General features: G+C 42.8%; 1 protein-coding gene and 1 long non-coding RNA gene across 13 annotated transcripts in view; one reads left to right on the plus strand and one right to left on the minus strand.

Moving 5' to 3' along the window:
* The window catches only part of LOC132344978 (uncharacterized), a 36,143-nt gene extending 23,305 nt beyond the window's left edge, over nt 1-12,838 (plus strand). Inside the window, exons 3-4 of one of the 3 annotated variants that reach the window (XR_009494078.1) lie at nt 116-285; nt 1,838-12,838. This is a non-coding gene — a long non-coding RNA (uncharacterized lncRNA). Of the gene's footprint in view, nt 1-115 lie in introns of all 3 variants that reach the window. The other 2 variants (XR_009494079.1, XR_009494077.1) reach the window with 2 other exon arrangements.
* The window catches only part of FGGY (FGGY carbohydrate kinase domain containing), a 523,600-nt gene that overhangs the window by 99,329 nt on the left and 403,293 nt on the right, over nt 1-20,978 (minus strand). For all 10 annotated transcript variants that reach the window (XR_003033849.2, XM_024989463.2, XM_024989462.2 and 7 more), the window contains 2 exons: nt 19,005-19,125; nt 12,833-12,927 (listed from right to left, as the gene is read on the minus strand). Coding sequence is in view for 9 of the 10 variants with exons in the window: in XM_024989463.2 (XP_024845231.1) it covers nt 12,833-12,927; nt 19,005-19,125 (216 nt within the window). In the remaining variant the exon portion in view is untranslated. The remainder of the gene's footprint in view (nt 1-12,832; nt 12,928-19,004; nt 19,126-20,978) is intronic.

Below are 20,978 nucleotides of genomic sequence, written 5' to 3' on the forward strand. Positions count from 1 at the left end.
CTCCACTATCCAAGTATAGTTAAGTAATAGCCAACATTAAATAGACAGGATTCTGCTTTGTTGCTGTTTAGTTGCTAAGTAGTGACTGACTGTTTTGTGACTCCATGGATTATAGCCCACCAGGCTCCTCCGACCATAGGATTTCCCAGGCAAGAATACTGGAGTGGGTTGCCATTTCCTTCTCCAGGGGATCTTCCCAACCTAGGGATCAAAGCCACATCTCCTGACTTGGCAGATGGATTCCTTACCGCTGAGCCACCTTGAAGGCCCGTTCTACCCTTACAGGTACTCATGTGTTTGCCTCTTACAACACAAACTGTGAGATAGCATATCATGATGCAGATATTATGGTTAGGCTTACAGATGAGGGCTCTGAGGCACAGAGAAATTAAGTAAGTCACCCAAGGTAAGTGGCAGAGTCATGATTTGAGCCCAAGCCAAGGCCCACTGATCCTTGCCATTACACTTAGTGCTGACTTTTTCATAACTGTATCTATCTGCCTGTGTCCATCTTCTCCCCCCGAGATTGGAACCCCATGGGTCCTGAGATGTGTTTAATTCTTCTTTGTCCTGCTACCATCTGGGACTGTCCCTGACACATGGCAGCCTTCCTCTGATGAGCTCTAGGTCAAACAATGAAGCAGGGAGCCTCAGCACCTGGTTGAATCAGGCCCAGGCACATGCCTTTTCCAGATCCAGCCCACTGTTATCTGACAGCCCAGCTATCACAGCCCACCCCATCTCCAGCAGCAGAGGGAGAGCAGAAAATGCATCCTGACATCACAGGAAGGACCCAAATAAAAGGTGCATTAATGGGGGCAAGAACAAGCCAGCAGAGTGATTAATTTGGCCTCCCCTTCAATATTATGTTTACACAAGTTGATTATATAGCACTTAATTACTAATTTGCCCTACTTAAACCAAGAGTGCTTTTAATTTTTAATGAGATAAGGGAATGAGATGCCTTCACTTAGTAAGGAGCAGCTATTTTATTTCCTTCGCTTGTTTTGCCCAGCCAATTAATAACATTTCTAAGGAAATGTATCCCTTGCATGAATTCTTTCTCCTCATCTTCTTTCCAAACTCCCAGATTAAAAAAGAGATAGAAACAGACAAGAGGTCCTTAGAAACAAACTGACTTCACCTTCTGATCTGGCTGGCTGGGTTGGGAAAGGCCTTATAAAACTGAATGACAAGGGATCCATAAATGGTTCTATTTTTTGGGAGTTGGGGTGTGTCTATTCCCAGAAACCATGACTTGGTTGTTACCGACACCAGAACACGGCTCTGGACCTCCAAACAAGGCAATCCCACCAGAATTCTGCATTGTTTCCTAAGTATTAATGTCAGATAATTTTAAGCGTGGTCCTAGGGCAGCCCATAGGAAGAGCATGGGTTCTGGACTCAGCTCTGGATTTGATCACCACCTCTGCTTACTTGTTAGATGATGTATTTAAACTTTCTGAGCCTCAGTTTCCTATCTGTAATGGTGAGGTGAATCACCTATTTTCAAGAAATAAATGTCATCTCCCGTACCTTAGCACACTGCCTATCTCAGAAGAGGCACAGACAGTTTTCCTATCTTTAGTGGAAGGTAAGGGAGGAAAATAAAGGCAGATATAAGGGGGTTCTCTCTGTCATCTGCAGAGCTGGCAGATCTGATCAGGGCTACTTACAGGGGCCGTCCATGACATAATGACAAAAAGAGTTGCGGCAGAAAGTAAACACACTGATTCTTTCACTGAGAATACTGTGCTATGAACAAAAGGTCATAATTGAGTTACATTCTGATGCAAGTGCTTTATCTCATCGCAAATCTGTAACAAACCATTCACAGATTGGCCTCTGGTCTGCAGACAAACCTGCCCAGCCCAGTCTGGATGACTGCAGAGGATGGTGGTACATGCTCCTGAACACTCTCTCCCACCCTCCTCTGGGCTGAGCCAGGCTCATGTGTATGGACCATATTAACAAGCTTCCTTGACCTCTGACTTTGACTGCACCCAATGGAAGCCTGACAGCCAATCAGTGAGAGGGAAGAGAAAGGAGTCAATAATCCAGCTCTTCACTTCCAAGGTCACTGGCAAGACAGCTGACTTGGTAGCCTCCATATAGTCCTCTTCTGGGATTCAGAGGTTCTAGGAACTGTGTTCCTCCTTCACCTCTTAAGGTCCAGCTCTTACAGATTCCAGTGTACTACATCGTCCCTTGTGATTTCTCCAGAGGCAGTCTACAGTCTGTAAACAGTCCCTCTACTAAACTCCCTACAACTATCCATTTGAGGGTATCTTCTGTGAAGACCCTGACTAACACAGTGACATTTTAATGTATATTCAAATTCTAGTTGTCTAGAGAAGCAGACTCACAGATATAGAGAACATATTTGTGGTTGCCAAGGGGGAGGGGGAGTGAGGCAGAGATGGATTAGGAGTTTGGGATTAGCAGATGCAACTACACAGGATGCAAAATACACAGGATGGATAAACAACAAGGTCCTGGATAGCCGAGGGAACGATATTCAATATCCTGTGATAAGCCATAATGGAAAAGAATATGAAAAAGAGGGTATACATAAGTATAACTGAATCATTTTGTTGCACAGCAGAAAATAACACAATACTGTAAATCAGCTATACTTCAATAAAATAAATTTTAAAAAATTAAAAAAAAGTAATGGTAATCACACTCAGCCCCACAGGAGTCCACTTCCAAGTATGATTAAGTTGAACAATCTTCAGCTTTGGAATTCTAGCCTAGGCCTTGGATTCTGGCTCCCACCATTTCTAGCCTTTGACTTTGGTAAGTCACTTAAACCTTCCTACCCTGTTTCTTCATTTGTAAAATTTATGATGATAATAGTATAGGAAATTTCCTTTTGAATCACTTTTAACATGATATTAAATTTTTAGATGTTAAAATTTCTTTGATATGTATATGATTAGAGAGATGACATCCAAGTTTCTGTACCCGTAGTACTTTATGGCTCACTGCAAAGTATCAAACATTTCCAATAAGTAACTGTAATAATGATATTTTTCTCTCACATACATCTTGATCATTTGCCTCAATGATGCAATCAGAAGTCTTTCATAGATTTCAGAAAGACCTCTAAATATTCCATGGCTCTGAATCAATCTTCGTCCAGTGGTATCTATGTGCGCATTTATGTGTGTGCACATGTAGGCATTTTAAAGAACTTTTCCCCAATTACAGACAATTTCTGATTTAACTAAAGGTCTTATCTTCCCTCATGTCTTATTTGCTTCTATAGCTTAATTTACTGTGTTGAATATTAAATTTATATTGCACAGATCTTCTATTCCTAACATCCTAAAGAGAAAAAAGCCCAACTTATTCATTTCTAATTTATTAGAAATTTCTAATTATTAGAAATTTCTAATTTATCCCAACAAGGAAATTCACCATAAAAAGTAAAAGCATAAATGATAATTAGAATGATGAATTAAGTATGTATAGACATTCATTTCTACAAAATAATCTAATATATTTCTTCAGATTTGTACCAGTATAAAATGTTGTCTTGAACAAAATTAAGTCAAAGAGAAGTAGGTAAACTTTATTTTAGAATTACAGTTCTGAAATCCTCCTAAGCCACTAAAGGACTCAGTAGATATTTGGCTATTGTTTGTTTTTATAAAAGCCCAATTCTTAAGTTCCTGAGTAAAAACTGCAGGAGGAAGGAGATATTTGAAAAAAATGTTTGTTAGCCTAAACCTCTGTGTTAATAACAATACCATAAAAACTGTCTTTTAACTAAAGTTCTTAATTAGTTAAGTGCTTTTTTATATCTATCTCTATAAAAAGTAAATGGACAGGTTATGATTAAATACAAAAAGATAAAACACTACTGGGAACATGGTATGCAGTCTTCTCCAAACAAAAGAAGTAGAAAGCTTCCAAACCAAACAGGGTATGTTTCTTCTTTTTATTTCTACAAGTCATAATCAACAAAGTAGCAATGATAAACATGGATGCTGATTATTCTATTATCCATTCCACCCTAGAAGGGCAGCTGAGCTGCCACATGGTAATCTCTGCTTTTTCCAAGCAACAGATATAAAAAGCATGGTTTGTTGGAACAAAAAGAACAAGGTTATATGACCTCTTCATGCCTCACTGAAACTCCAAAACTTTGGCCACCTGATGCGAAGAGTTGACTCATTGGAAAAGACTCTAATGCTGGCAGGGATTGGGGGCAGGAGGAGAAGGGGACGACAGAGGATGAGATGGCTGGATGGCATTACTGACTCGATGGACATGAGTCTGAGTGAACTCCGGGAGTTGGTGATGGACAGGGAGGCCTGGCGTGCTGTGATTCATGGAGTCGCAAAGAGTTGGACATGACTGAGCGACTGAACTGAACTGAACTGATGCCTCACTGTCCCCATCTGCACAGTGGGGACTGTTAACATCCACTGGTTGCTGCAGAGATTCTACGAATGACAAACCAAAGATTCCATGACTGACATAGGATGGAAAGTAACAGGCCTTGATCTAGGATCACCCTATAAAGAGCAGGAGAGTCAAATGTCATATATCTTATATGTTGAAATAATCTCTTAAAAACAGAATTCCAATTTTGAGCTATTTTTAAATATTTATTTATTTTTATTGGAGTTGGTGCTGGACAGGGAGGCCTGGTGTGCTGCGATTCACGGGGTCGCAAAGAGTCGGACACGACTGAACGACTGAACTGAACTGAACTGATAGTTACTTTACAATGTTGTGTTAAAGTTTCTGCTGTACAGCAAAGTAAATCAGTTATATGTGTACATATATGCTCTCTTTTTTAGATTTCCTTCCCATTTAGGTCACCACAGAGCACTGAGTAGAGGTCCTTGTGCTATACAGTAAGTCTTCATTAGGGGATCTTAGTTCCCCAACCAGGGATCAAACCCATGTACCCCTGAAGTGGAAGCACTGAATCTTAACCACTGGGGAAGTCCCTAATTTTTGACTTTTATATCCATGATGCCATTTTGCAAACCGGATTAGAGTAAGAGATGTGTAATTAATCAGGACCTGAATTTGTGGTTGGTTGGTTGTTTTTTTTGAGTAGGAGCAATTTTCAAAAAATATAAGAATGTACTGTTAACCAGGTATGGCAGTAAGTATAAAGAATGTTAAGGGCAATATCACATTCTTAATTTAATACTTCTTTAAATTAATTACCATTTCAGGATTTTCTGTTGATTTTCTATTAGGCACTCACATATGGGATAGGACATTGAAAATCCAATCAGAGGCCTGAATCTACTTAATAAGAAACCAGAATCTCATAGCTCTTGAAGCATATGCTTATGCAGCAAAGGGCAAAAGGCTACTAAAGAGAGCTGACAGTATCAGGACCATATGTGAAATGAATGGGATTTTAAGAGGCCTGGGAATGAAAACCAAATGAAACTAAAACTCATACCAAAAGACTCCTTACACATAAGAAATGTGAGCCCTGAAATTTCACTCACTGTTGGTGGGAGTATAAAGTGCTAATATGTATCAAAGTCCTAAAGCTTGGGCAAACTATTTGACCAAACAACTATACTTCCATAATTTAGTTTCTGGAAATAATTTAGGGTGTGGTGGGCAAATTTTAGCTACAGGGATGTTATTAGTTGCAACATTCCTTAAAACAACAGAGACAACCTAAATATTCAAAACTAGAGGACTGGAAAAAATAAGTCACGGCATTTTCTATGGGGCAAAAAATTATACAGCCCACAAAAATGATAAATATAGATGTTTACTATGTATTTTGGGGTGGGGGAAAAGGTTATAAAACAATATGCATTGTATGAATACATTTCTGCAATCAATAAAAGTACAAAGTAATTTTAAAATATGGACCAAAGGATTAAAAGGACAGAAACCAGAATATAATATAGTGATAGTTTTAGGATAGCAATATCCTATCCTAAAACTTTTCATACTTTTCTTTCAGCTTAACTGAATTTTCTTATTTTTCCCAATGAACATGAATTATTATTACTTGTATTACAGAAAAAGGAAAAAACTCAGCAAATTAATATTGAATGTACCAAGAAATGGGATGGTTTCATATTTCTGAACATCCATTATATAAATCTATCCGTCCTTCCAAACCTCCAGAAAGCAAGATCATGATAATCAACTTTACTTTGCAAAATGTAAAACTGGTATTTATGGTGACAGAAAACCAAACAGAACTAAAAAGCACAGAAAGTTGACTCTCACAAAATAAAGCAGACTGGAGACGTATTGTGTCACATACAAAACCACAGGCTTTGAAGCACATAATAGGTGATGAATATAAACTGGCTCCAAATGAAGTAAAACCTCGCAAAAAAGAACAGAAAGGAGGAGAGGTTTTGGCTAAGTAGTGAGGGTGTTTGCAAGGACTGACCTTGAGGGTAGACCACTGCGGTCAGCGTGGATCGTTTATCCTGTGGGCACACATTACAGAAAGGGTGAGTAATCACCGCTCTCCACTGGCCGCTTACACGTATTGGTCTGCGAGACACAGGAGTCTGTCTGGAACGTGACAAGGAAAGCTGATGGTGGGAACACATGGAGTCAATGGTTTTCAGAGGCAGCAGCCCTCACACCATGGGAGGAAAAGAGGTTTTGATTAATTGGTTGATTCCAAGGGCTTGTTTTCCTTACCCTGAAAGATGGCTGAATTCATTCTGATCTCCTGTCACCGTCTCATTTTGCTGATTTTTGCTTTAGAGGCTTCTCTCTACTGCTTACCCGCCTCCTCCTGAGGTGGGGAGGGTGGGTGTCAAGATAAATAGCACTGTTAGAATTAAAGCTTATTTTATATTAATAGTCTTGGGGAAAAAAAACTGCCTTATAAGATAAGAAATTACAGGAAGCTAATGACTTCTGCAGAGGGCCTGAAGGAAGCAGAAAGTGGAAAGCCATGTTGTATTTCTGCCTCTTTGCCACTGGACTGAGTTTTTCTCTCATGGCATCATGAACCCGGTTTCTTGTTTTATGTGTCCTTTGCATTTCTCAGAACTTCTCTATTGTCTGTGCTTAGAAAATGGAAGTGTGCTGATAGCTCATAAAGTTATTTTTTCTAGTTTGTTAATTTTCCAGGACCTAGGAGCCTACAGAATTGTTATGGGATGCTCCCAACTTCTAATTGTGATTATTTGCATTCCAGGACATTCAGAATTAGAGAGGGTCACTTTGAAGTGCACTGATGGACAGAGGAGCAGTGGGTGACCTTCTAGGGATGGGGGAGAGGTCAGATAGAAAGATCATAGATGCCAAGACTGCCTGTATTCCATGTTTTTATGACTATAAGGAGGGAGGAAGGCTGGGCGTTTGTGGGCTGGGGGTTGGGGACCCCTGCTTTAAGATATTATTATTCTATTGTTTAATGTGGCTGGATGGCTATATCAATACCCTTTGTGAGACCCTAATTTGAAAACGGAAGAGTAGGAAGACTCTGCAGAAGAATTGATGCTTCTGAACTGTGGCATTGGAGAAGACTCTTGGGAGTCCCTTGGACTATAAGGAAATCAAACCAGTCAACCTTAAAGGAAATCCACCCTGAATGTTCATTGGAAGGACTGATGCTGAAGCTGAAGCTCCAATACTTTGGCCACGTGATGCGAAGAACTGACTCATTGGAAAAGACCCTGATGCTGGGAAAGATTGAAGGCAGGAGGAGAAGGGGACAACAGAGGATGAGATGGTTGGATGTCATCACTGACTCGATGGACATGAGTTTGAACAAGCTCCAGGAGTTGGTGACCAACAGGGAGGCCTGGCATGCTGCAGTCCATAGGGTTGTAAAGAGTTGGACACAACTGAGCGACTGAACTGAACTGGGGAAGACTTTAGCCGTCTAAAGGGAGGGCAGACAAGGGCAGGGGAAGAAAGGAAGACTCTGAGGATGAGAATATGAATGGATAAATAAACAAAGGGTGGAAGTAGGAACTGTCAGTGGAGTGCAAAATTTGAATAGCAATGGACCTTGTAACTTGAGTAATCTCTCTCATTAATAACCCATCAGAAAATTCCATCCACTATCCCTTTCCCTCCAGCTGATACACTTTCCCCAGAATTGAAATATATAGAAGTGTGCAATAGCTATAAGTAAAATTCACAAGTCTAAGTTCTTCTGATCTGTTTGTACTGGCAAAGGAAGGCATAGCACTCTATCCCTGGCTGATGTCATCCATTCATGGGCCTAAGAATTTGGGAAATTCTGTCTCCCCAGGCACGTAGTCTGGGTCTTTTGGAGTCTTCTTATCCTTTCCTTCATCTGAAGGAGATGCCACTGGCTGAACATACCAAAGTCAGCCCATCTAGATAAGAAGTGAAATTCTTTATCCAGCTACCATATGTGTAGCCTATGAGAAGACAAAACATATGGCCCATGGGAATCACTGAGTTGCTGGCAAGCTTTGCTCAGCTTTCTTAAAGGAAGGGGTAGCAGGCATCCTGAAGATCAAGTTAGGACCTATGAAGTTCAGGTTTGAAGTTTGAAGTTCAGGTTGAAGAATATGAATCACAGGGAGGAAGTTATTCTGTTTCACCTCAACCTGCCAGAGTCCTGATCTGGTCCCCAGACCTGGGGCACAGAGGTTTGCATCTCTTCTTTAGAGAGAGATGAATGAATCCAAGTGTACATGTATTTACATTTCCAAACATAATCATTATAACAATGTTGATAATTATAGCTGGGCTTCATGGAGGTTCATGGAATCAAGACTGCTGGGAGAAATATCAATAACCTCAGATATGCAGATGACACCATGCTTATGGCAGAAAGCAAAGAACTAAAGAGCTCTTAATGAAAGTGAAAGAGGAGAGTGAAAAAGTTGGCTTAAAACTCAACATTCAGAAAACCAAGATCATGGCATCTGGTCCCATCACTTCACGGCAAATAGATGGTGAAACAATGGAAACAGTGACAGACTTTATTTTTGGGGGCTCCAAAATCACTGCAGATGGTAACTGAAGCCATGAAATTAAAAGATGCTTGCTCCTTGGAAGAAAAGTTATGACCAACCTAGATAGCATACTAAAAAGCAGAGACATTACCTTGTCAACAAAGGTCCGTCTAGTCAAAGCTGTGGTTTTTCCAGTAGTCATGTATGTATATGAGAGTTGGACTATAAAGAAAGCTGAGCACTGAAGAAGTGATGCTTTTGAATTGTGGTTTGGAGAAGGCTCTTGAGAGTCCCTTGGACTGCAAGGAGAACCAACCAGTCAATGCTAAAGGAAATCAATCCTAAATATTCATTGGAAGGACTGATGCTGAAGCTGAAACTCCAGTAGTTTGGTCACTGGATGTGAAGAACTGACTCATTTGAAAAGACCCTGATGCTAGGAAAGATTGAAAGCAGGAGAAGAAGGGGATGACATGATGAGATGGTTGGATGGCATCACCGACTCAATGTAGATAAGTTTGTGTAAACTCTGGGAGTTGGTAATTGACAGGGAGGCCTGGCATGCAGCAGTCCATGGGGTCGCAAAAGAGTTGGACGCAACTGAACTGAACTTCATGGAGGTCACTGAACCTTTCAAAGGCGCTATCTCAGCAGTCCCACAGGTGTGGCAATTCTTAATTAAACATTTTTTTAAAAGGAAATAAACAAATGAAACAAGCACCTGGAGAGGTCAAGTGACACTGCTTGAAGATGTATAACAACCACACACAGAAGTCAAGACCACGTGGGTTCTCTCTGGCATGTGATGGCAGGTAAGATTCAGGTCTCTTGCACCTGCGGGCTTTCTTTACTAGATTATAGTGTCTCCTAAAAATAATCAGGAGAGGCACTTAATTTTGTGGGTTGAACAGGGGATGGGAGCTTGTCTTTAAAATGTGGTAAGCCTTGCAGTTGTTACTCAAGTCACTGATTCCAACATTCAATCTACCTTATTTTAGATACTTTTCTGGAAGACTAAGGGAGAATATTATGTAGTGAAGAAGACGTCAGTGTGGGATGAGGCTCAGTTTCCATCTAGGAGAAGATGTGAGTGGAATATTCTCAGAGTTAGAAACTCCAAATATGACTAAAATATCAACGAGGAGCTATAAGTCATGGTATGAAGAATTGGACAGAACAGTCAGATCATGTCACACTACTCTGTTTTGGCTGTAGACAATCTCCTTGTGACCAATGACATTCCTTTGCAGAAAATTCACCCTTGAACATATAAGAAGCCAAAAAACATTTTTCAAGAAAAAAGAAAAATATAAATAAAAACAGAAAGAAAATCGGCAGAGGATATATATGACCTTGATTTCAATTTTGCTTTTGTCCCTTATTAACTGTAGCCTTGGGCAAATTTCTTAAAACATCTCTGAGCCTGGTTTTCTTCATATATAACACAGGAATAAAAAGTCCTACCTGGAGACTGTCAAGATTAAATGAGGTGTCTTCATCTGCTCGGGCTGACATCACGAAATACCAGATTGAGTGTTTAAACAACATAAATCTATTTTCTCAAGGTGCCAATATCAAGGTGCCAGCAGGGTTGGTTCTGGTTTGCAGATGGCTACCTTTGGGCTGTGTCCTCACATAACACAGAGAAAGCAAGGTCCAGTATTCTTCTTAGAAGGGCACTAATCTCACCATAGAGGTCCCACCCTCATGACCTCACCTAATCCAAATTACCTCCCAGAGGCCACATCTCTAAATATCATCATGCTGCAGGATTCAGGATTCAACATTTGAATTTTAAGGGAAAAGAAACTTCCAGTTCATAATATGAATTAACCTATGCAGAGCCTTAGTAAGCATCTCTACTGCTTTGTTTTAGCAATTATGCTTCATCCCAGGGAGGGCGAGGCAGCTAGTTCTGAGAACATCTTCATCAATCAATACATTAAAATAAGTCACTGACATTTCAACAATAAATACCTCCATGTGACGTTTCTGACAGTTACCAGAAAATCCAGAAAAATGTTGAAAATTCAACTCTCCCATCTTTGTATAAAAACTCCAGTTAAAATCCACAAGCATAAGACTGATCTATACATCAGTGTCTCTTTTGCTGTCTCGTACACAGGGTTATTGTTACCATCTTTCTAAATTCCATATATATGCATTAGTATACTGTATTGGTGTTTTTCTTTCTGGCTTACTTCACTCTGTATGATAGGTTCCAGTTTCATCCATCTCATATGGACTCTGTGGGAGAGGGAGAGGGTGGGGAGATTTGGGAGAATGGCATTGAAACATGTATAATATCATATATGAAATGAGTCGCCAGTCCAGGTTCGATGCACGATACTGGATGCTTGGGGATGGTGCACTGGGATGACCCAGAGGGAGGCTATGGGGAGGGAGGAGGGAGGAGGGTTCAGGATGGGGAACACAGGTATACCTGTGGCGGATTCATTTCGATATTTGGCAAAACTAATACAATATTGTAAAGTTTAAAAATAAAATAAAATTTAAAAAAAAATCCACAAGCAGTCATGAATGGGTTCAATTCTTTGGAAGAGATAGTTCATAAGCATCAGCTTGAGCGGCTTGGACAGGGTGCAGGGCATTACACTTTCAAAGTGTTGGAATGAGACCCTTGCATGTGACCATTTCCAATATGTACCCTTAAATTCTGTAATCTTTCTGGATCTCTGTTGCCCATGTGGGTTGTGAGAGGTACCAGGAAGATTATACGAAAAGCACCTAGAATAGTTCTTGGTACAAAAGAAGGTTACAATAAATAAAGCTCTCATTATTGAGCTACTAATGGAAAACCTGGCTTCTAGTCCCAACCTTGAGACCGTGGGCAAGTCACTTAAGCTCTCTGATGCTCAGCTGAACAAATACTTCTTCAACTTTCAGTTACAGCTTCGGAGCCAGACTTCTTGGTTTTGGCATTTACTAGCTGTTTCAACATAAGCCAAGTTATTTAACTTCTTTTGCCTCAGACTCATCAACTATAAAAGGGGGATAATAGAGCTGTTGTGGGACTGAATGTACATTCCTGATTCAGAGAAAGAACTCATGTGCTCCTGATTATTATTATAGATAAAGAAACAGAGTGAACAGCAGATCACAGAACTTGTAGGAAGTCAAGTGAGGGCTGATTGCAGAGCTTGTGCTCTGAGCCCTAATCCATATGGTTTCTCTACCTTTTTGTAAACCTATTGTTAGCCTTATTATTTTACAACTCAAAATCTCTCCATAAAACCCATGTGTGAAATGTCTTTTGCAATTTGGTGGGAGGAAAAGCTTTGTCTCCCAAAGAGACTAATATGCTTCCTCTTTTTGAAAATAAGAATTATGCAACTTATCATGTGTTCTTTTTTGTCTTGGCTGCCAGGAAGCTCAGAGTCAAATTGTGTGCTCCATCATCACCAGCAAGTTGTTTCCTTCTTCCTGTATCTCTGTTCCTTATTTTTTTCTTTTAATTCCCTTTTACAAACATTTTCATTTGTGTCTCTTGTTGAAAGAGGCCTTGGAGGTATTTAAAAAGTGGTAGGTGGAGATGAAGGAAGCAAATAAAAATCAGAAATTCACATGAAAAATTTAAGTTTTCTACCTTACCTGTTTCACTTGCTAAAAGAAAAAAAAATGGGGAAATTTAGATGAAATCATGTAAGAGCTATTTTAAAGGAGAAAAAAAAAAAAAAAAAGAAAGCCAATAGAAGAACAGAACAACTGACAGTAACGAAGGCCAAGTCAAATGAAAACTGCAATAAATACGTCTGAGGCTAGAAGTGTTTGTGCTTTCCCTGGCTGGAACCTATCATTTCTTAATTATATCCTGTGTGTGTTTTGCAAGACATGAGCTGCTGTCAAGACGAAGGACAGCCCCAGACAGAGGCGGGGCCACGGCCCACCCCTTGGTCCTCACATACCTGTACAGAAGCGAAATCCCCCGAGGCACAGGCCCCCAGAACAGCAGCGCCCACAAGAACAGACTCCACCTCTTGCGACAGGACCACAGGCAAGCCTGCGCAGAACAAGGCCACACCTTGGTTAGGGAGCAGGGCCAGGGGAGCCAGTCAGCAGCCCCGGCAGCACAAACACCTGATGTAGAGGCAGCGGCAGGGCCCCCTCCCTGCCCCCTGCAGTTCCAGTTCTGTAGGATTACCTGCCTGCCAGTACCGTAGACAAGGGTCCCTTGGGAACCAACACACACACACACACACACACACACACACACACACACACAGACACACAGACACACACAGACACACACAGACACACACACACCTCAACTCAGGAGACTTTTCTGCCTAGGGTTTCTAGGCTTCTGCTAGCTGCTACCTGCCATTTCGAGTAGTTTTCTACAAACTTTTCTGAAGTGCTCTACTGAGCCTATGGTAGACAGAGATGAATCTGACTTCTCTGCTACTCAGGTCTCAAAGGGGAGATGGATGAGAAAGAGACAGAGGCCTCACATGGGGTTCAGTCTATAACTGAGATGCACTAAGAAAAGGGAAGTGTGACAGAGGGTGTGATGAACCTTGGAGGCGGGGGTGCTCCTACATCTCTCAGAGTGCAAGCGAAAGCCCTTACCAAGGCTGACAAGGCACTCCAGGACCCGGGCTACTTCTCCCACCCTGACTGGCTCCTCCTCTCCTCCAGGCCGCATGATCCTGTCACCTTGCTCTTTCCTGAATCAGCTTCAGGCCTTGCCTGTGCTGTTCCTCCTGTCTGGGTCACTTCCTTCAGGATGTCCCTGGGGCAACTCCTTCCTGCAAGTTTGTGCAAACATGTCTTCCCATTGTGGCTTTCCTGGCCATCCGAAGGAAAATGACAACTTACCCACAACATCCCTTATCCCCCTTGACTTCCTCAATGCCCTTCAACACTGTATTATTACTTCTCTGGTTTTCTGTCTTGTCTGCTAGAACACAAGCTCCATGAGGGCAGAGGCTTTATTTTGTCCACTGCTGAATCCCTAGAATTGAGACTGGTATTGAGCACATGTAAGTGCTTATATGATGAACGAATAAATTTTTGAGACGGGGAAGGGGGTCAGAGCAGTGGAGCTCAGGATTCAATAAGACTATGAAGGATGAGTAGGGGTCCACCAGGTAGGGAGGAACACTCCTAGCTCAAAGTGGACTTAAGATGAATAGGAATAATTTAGAATTCTTAGTATTTTATATGTGTGCATATGAAAAAAAATACATAAAATATAAATATTTTTGATAATCAGGAGATGGCAGCAAACTCCACAGAGGTAAGCTCTGTGGCCAGACCTGTAGGATCTTCCTTTACTCAAGACATTGTTTTTCCAAAGACTGGATTTTTCTTCCTGTCTTTTCTGGGGAAGACTTCCTGGACATAGCCTCCTCTGCCCTCCCACCATCTCCTAACTCATCATCCCACTCCAAGGTTGGGGCCCTTTCCCCAGCTACCCTTGATGAAGGGAACAGGGGACAGAATTCTCACACATATCCCAGCAGACTTAGGAATACCAGCACCACCCACAGGGGCAGTGCTGGAGACTTTGCTGATAAGATGGGGTGGGGTCTCTGGGAAAAGCTCAACCTGGTTCCACTAGCCCTGTGTCCTTCAGCAAGTCATTTATACACTTTTAGCCTCAGTTTCCCCCTGTGTAAAACGGGGATAATAACAGGTTTGCTGGAATTTAATGGGAAAGGGTACGTGCAGGGCTCAACACAATCCCTTTCAGAATGGTGGTGTTAGGATGAATCTCAATGAGGGGTGAGGGCCTTCTAGGTGCACTTCACCTGGGCTGGAAAGTGGACCAGTGGGGAAAGAATGGGGGAGATGCCCATCAGTCGTCCAGAAGGCAGGAGAGACACCAGGCCACGTGGGAGGGCTGTGTGGGCCACACGTGGAGAGAGCATGACAAGCCTTTGCAGAGTCTGGGGATCGTGGGGATGGGAATGTGATCTTGACCATCCCATGGGCTTTGGACTTATCACATGACATCATCCCACATGCTGCTTGCCTCCTAGCCTTTCTTTCCCTGTTAAAGCCTCACTGGTCTGAGCAAAGAAGAACTGCTCACGGCCCTTGTCCTCAGGAATGGGACTCCAGGGGGAGCTGGGTGGATCCCCTCTCAGCTCTCCAGTTGCAGCCCAAAGTACTCTGGAGTCAGGCTGCCAGGGTTTGAATTTTGGCTTCCTCCCTGTCTTAGCTGTGTGACCCTAGGTGAGTTATTTAACCTCTCTGTGACTGTTTTCCCAGCTGCAAAATGAGGTTGAAATTCCACTGATCTCACAGAGTTGTTGTGAGAATTTACAAGCTTATTTGAGCATTTTTAATACTGTTTCGGAACATTCTCATAAAAAATTGACCCAACTTCTATACTTAAAAAAAAAAAAAGTGATATTGTAAATAAGGCACTTAAAAGTTTGTGGCTTAGAGAAAGCACTAAACTGGGCTTCCCAGGTGGCACTAGTGGCAAAGAACCCGCCTGCCAATGCAGGAGACACAAGAGATGAGGGTTTGATGCCTGGATTTGGAAGATCCCCTGGAGAAGGGCATGGCAACCCATTCCATTATTCTTGCCTGGAAAATCCCAAATTCTTCATGTTTATCCGATTTGGGTCCTGGGACACTGACCTGTATGGACCATGTCTGCAGGCCCCCTGCCCTCTGATCACATCCTTGACTGAGCTCATCTGCAGTCAGGCGGCCCTTCTTCACGCAGCCCCTCAGCCCCAGGTGGGTTACCTCCCGCCCTGGCCCCTGGAAGCCTCGGGGTAGTTAGACTGTGAGTAGACTCATGGTACTGCCTGGTGGCCGGGGTTTCCCTCAAACCTGCCCATGCCTCTAAACAGACCCTTTACTGGACTTATCTCCAGTTAATCCAATGTGAGTGTGTCATCTGCTCTCTGCTTGGATCTGACTCATACTGACACCAACGTCCTCTGGGTCTCCTTATCCTCTCTGGAGAGTGGTCAGAGCACAAGAACACTTTTTCTGTTTGTAATGAGCCTCTTGGCAGGACAGGACTGTTCTTCTTTACATGCCCGTGCCAAACTCAGAGAATGAATACATGAAAGAGTAAATGACTGAATAATGAATAAGACAGGCACAGGGAAACCCCTACTGAAATGGCCAGAATTTTTCAAAACAAAATTTAGGAGGAACATTTAGTCCCGAGTCAGTGAGAGAAACCTATAATTACTCAGTACACACCAAGTATTTCTTGAAACCACAGTTAACTATATGCCCAGGGTACAACAAGATTCCTCTTCCTCACGTAGAGGACATTTCTCAAGTTGGCAAAATCCTGCTCTCCCTGCTCTCCCTGCATGGAGCAGGCAGGAGCAGACTGTTTCCCAAATGGCAAAGACTTGCTTACAAAATATTTAACTTCTTTTTTTCTAAAATGCACCTCCATCTTTTCGGCGTGGGGCTGCCTGAAGGGAAGAAGTGAACTAACATTCATTGAATACTTATCTTAAGCTAAGCACAGAGATTGGTGCACACAAACTCATGAGTATTTATTCCTCGGCATGCTCTCTATGAGGGAAAGAATATTATTTCTACCTTTCAGAAGGGGGAAATGAGGCTGAGTGGTAAAGCAATTTGCCTAAAGTCACAGAGCTAGTGCTCTGCTCCATTATTCCATACTATCTCCAATGAATCTGCCAAATTCCATTATGTTTTCACATGTATTCCTGAGACCCATGTATCAGGTCTATGGTTCTTTCTATAGCTTTGTTTGCAGGAAAACTAGAGCAATTACAATTTTCAAGGCACCAAACACTCTACCTATACACCCACAGCTTGTGTACCCGTCTTTTACAGAAACAAATGCAAATGTGTTCCTTTTGCAGAGTGCTGGGTGAAGGAGAGGAAGAAGGCAGCTTTGCCTGGAATGTGAACTATTTTATCTGATGCATTAATGAGTCTAGCAGAACCCAAAGCATTTCAAGGCAGATGCACTTTGCCATCACTTGTCAATCACAGGCTTCCCCAGGCAGAGGCATTTCAGGCCAAAGAAAAGATCCCTTTGTTCAAAACTGTAACTGGTCCACAGTCAGAGACAAAGGGTCCAGTTTCAATCGGAATCCAAATAACGATTAACAGCCTTTTCATTTGACAGCCTAAAGCAGAACAGTTTCCAAAGTAGAACTTTCTATGAAGCCACTGCACCCCTTTCTTCTGAGTCAGCTCAGTGGTGTGAGGCCTGGAAGAGAACTCACTTTCCTAAAGGCTGGAGCCACAGTGCAGAGTCAGGGCCGGCTGCCCTGCTCTCGGGCCATTGTTTCCTATTCCCTCTGGTGATGTGTCAGCCAGGGTTGATTCTATCTCCCTTCCTAGATCCAGGTAGGAAGTCTTGGTGGCTCTTTGGAGGCTGGATGTTGGAAAGTCACTCACAGATCAGATCTGAAGTATGAATTGTATTTGAACAAGCTAGTTATGGCTTTTCTCTTAGGGAAAATTATAAGGTAATCTGGGCTCCTTTTTTACGTCTTTTCTGCCTCCATATGGCCCATTTCCATAGGTTTTGGACACTTTAGGAAAGGGGGATTCATCATTAAATGGTTATAAACTGGGCAGAAAAGTTAAGAAACCTGGGTCAGCAGCATAGTGTAGAGGACATTAGGTCTGGACACACCTGGTACCATCCTAGTCTGGCACCTACCAGGTGTCTGACCTTGGATGGTCAATATAAGTCACCTCCCTGACCCTCAGTTTCCCTGCTGTAAGACAGGGGCACCGATTCCTACCTTTGGTGGTGTGTGCAGATTAAATGTAAATAAAGTGATTTACCTTGACACAGAGTAGGAGTGCAGTTGAGTGTAGTCAATTCTACTCCTATTTTTACATACTTACCCTTAGACCATGTGCTTTTGATACTGTTCACTGGCCTATGCTTCTGTTTCCCTACCTCTAAGAAGGGGTTCAGCAACAGAGTTTGATCTCATAACGTGAAGAGGGTGATGTTGCCCATTATGTGTGGGAAAGCTCTGACCTGTGGATATCTTCGTGGCCTGGAGGGGGGAAGGGAGAGTCTGGCAGAAAACTGGAGCCCCCATTCATCAGAGGTATGGCATACAGGGGACAGGGGGGCAGCAAGAGATCATGATGAATGGAGGCCAGTGGAGGGAGAATCAGATGAGACTGGAGTTGGGCTGTGAGCAGGGTTCAATCCTTTCCCACTTCCCTCTGGTTGCCCTGCCCTGGTACCTGGCCTCCGTGTGGTGGTGGGGAGTGGGAACATGAGTTCTCAGGAGACAGTGGGAGAAAAGGGAGCAAAAGGCATGAGGGCAGCAGGTCCAGAGGGAAAGGAGCCCAGGTCAGCCACTGGGACTCAAGCAGGCCTCCTATTCATGGGGTCCCTTCCATGGGGCTCGGGAGTCTGCACTATGAAGCCTGCTTGCTTTTGTCTGTTCAGATCACAGAAGGATCAGCCCATTACCCAGGATTCCCTCCATCTGTGTCATGATCTCTGGTTCTGATGAGTTGAGAAGGAATCACAGGATCTTGACATTTCAATCAGGGCTCAAATTCCCACCAGCAGCCAGACACCTGCAGCTCCCACCATAGCCAGGCTCGGCAATCTTTCTTCAAGATGGTTTGCTTATCACTTCCGCCAGTCACTTGCCCTGCACTGTTACAGATCCAAACCAGGGCAAGGTCATGGTGTTTCCATAACACCCTGTGCTTTTCTCACTCAAAGCTCTTGCTACACTAGATGTGATGTGTCTGTTTTCTGTCCGCCTTCTTCCACAGACCCTGAGCTCTCTGGGGGCAAGAATCATGTTTTCATTTCTGTATCTTCAATACTACCCAAAGTGGGGTATGAGAAGAGGTACTCAAGACTCTTAAGTAAATATTTGAAAACTAAGATCTGGCCCTTGCCAACTTCTCTTATTTCTTACCATCATCCAGTAGTTGGATACACATAGAAGTCACTTTTCCTGGTATGACAACAGCAGTTAACTTAAGAAAAAAATCATTTTAACATAAATGCTCCAAATAATATGGCACCCCACCTATATCCTCCTTTTTTCTACCCTGTCTAGATCTTGGCCACATTCATGTGCTGTCAAGTCTAGGATAATCTCTACTCCTCCTCCCCATACTTACCAGTGATGTCGGCGTGCATTTGCACAAAAAGGGGATTCTTGCTGAGGCCACCACACAGGAAAAGGGTGCTGATCGAGTGCCCTGCTGACTCCATGGCCTCTATAATGAGGCGCGTCCCGAACTTAAAAGGAAAAATAGAAGAAAGCATCAGCATGGTAGCAAAGGGAAATGATATAGAACATTTGCTAAGTGTTTACCCAGCAGTAGAACCTGCACTTGGAGCCTGACATATATATACTCTCTTAGAAAGTCAGGACTCAAGGAGATTACATTGCTCGTGATAATGCCATTATATTAAGTTGCAGAGTGGGAATTCCAACCTGGGTCTGCCTGATTCCAAAACCTTCTGAATTATTATACCATTTGCTTCTATCAGTAGTCATACGTTGACAAAACAAGTTGACAGTGTTAACACAGTTCATTCAACTACACAGATTTGATGAGTATCCACTATGGTCCAGATCCTCTACGATAAACTTTTTGGCACCAGGGGCTAGTTTTGTGGAAGACAATTCTTCCACAGACTGGCGTGGGGTTGGTGGTTTCTGGATGACTCTCATAAGGAACGTGCAACCTAGATCCCTTACATGTGCAGTTCACAGCAGGATTCGTGATCCTATAAGAATCTAATGCTGTGGCTGATCTGACAGGAAGGAGAGCTCAGTTGGTAACATGAGTGATGGGGAGCAACTGTAAATACAGATGAAGCTTCGCTAGCTCACCTGCCACTCACCTCCTGCTGTGCAACCTGGCAGGCTGGGGACCTCTGCTCTATAAGTTATGGGGAATGGAGTGACTGGCAGCTCTGCTCCAAAAAACTCTGTTTCAAAAGATCGCTGCTGGAGATCTCTAAGTCAGTTTTCCTTCCTTAAAGAGGAACTAAAGAAGTTAGTTCCTTGGAAATGGCGCCAACAAACTTAGCAGCAGAAACATAGAAAGAGGGCTCTCATTGCACAAGGAAGGTGAGCCACAAGACTTCAGGCTGGCAAAGGGCTAAAAGAACCTTTGTTATCACCTGAAGCCAGGTAGTGGTTCTAATGAGACGGTGTCCAGTGCCAGAATCCATTCCTCATCAGTCCTTAGTGATCTGAGATGATGCAGAAACCACATGCCCTGTTTGGCTCAAGCTTCACCGTATTTTCATTTCAGCCCTTGTGTCTTCCTATCTTTTGAAAATGTGTTATTTTCATCCTTGTCTTGTTCAGTTCACGAAACTCAGTAAAAACTGATGCTTGACAAGAAGATACTACCATAGGGTCATCAAGGTGAATCTTAATACATAAGTCATTAGTTTTAGGTAGGGTATTAGAGTAGCTAAAAACCATAATTTCCTAGAACATTAAAAAACTGGAAGTCTCCAAATCATCATTTATTTGAGAGAGGATTAAAAACAAAAAGATGAACTGTGATATGATGTTAGGAGGCAGCTGCACAGTGATGTTAGAGAAAGTGGCTCTGGGAAGAAATGAGGGAGAAGGTATTTTGGTGTCACGATAGCCCTTGAGATGTTCAGACAGAGCAACTATGGAGAGTGACCAAGTCCCAGGTGTGCACACAGGAAGTGGCTGAAGCAGATGGAAGAAAAGGTCAAGGGGAAGGAGAAGGTCAAGGGAGAAAGGGAGGTTAAGGATCGGGGAGGTAAGAGATGGTGCAAACACCAAGAAGGTGGGGTGTGGGCTTCACAGGTTCAGTGAAGGTAGACAGTGGTTCTGGTCAGATGGCATTCAAGTGCACAAAGAAGGCGACGACAGCTCAGCTTGAGGACATGCAGTATCTGAGCTTCACCAAAGGAAGGGAAGAGGGTTTAGGAAATCATCAGGATGCAGAAAATCCTGATAGCTGTGGAGTAAATGATGAGGGATGGAGGAGGTCCTAGCAAGGAACCTGGAACTAATAAGCCACCACCAAGTGGAAGAGTTCAGGAAAGGTCAAAAGGAGACACCACATGTCCTACTACTTCCCAGAATCCTTCTT

The sequence above is a fragment of the Bos taurus genome, chromosome 3 (genome assembly GCF_002263795.3).
Source record: "Bos taurus isolate L1 Dominette 01449 registration number 42190680 breed Hereford chromosome 3, ARS-UCD2.0, whole genome shotgun sequence".
In the NCBI taxonomy this organism is placed as follows: Eukaryota; Metazoa; Chordata; class Mammalia; order Artiodactyla; family Bovidae; genus Bos; species Bos taurus.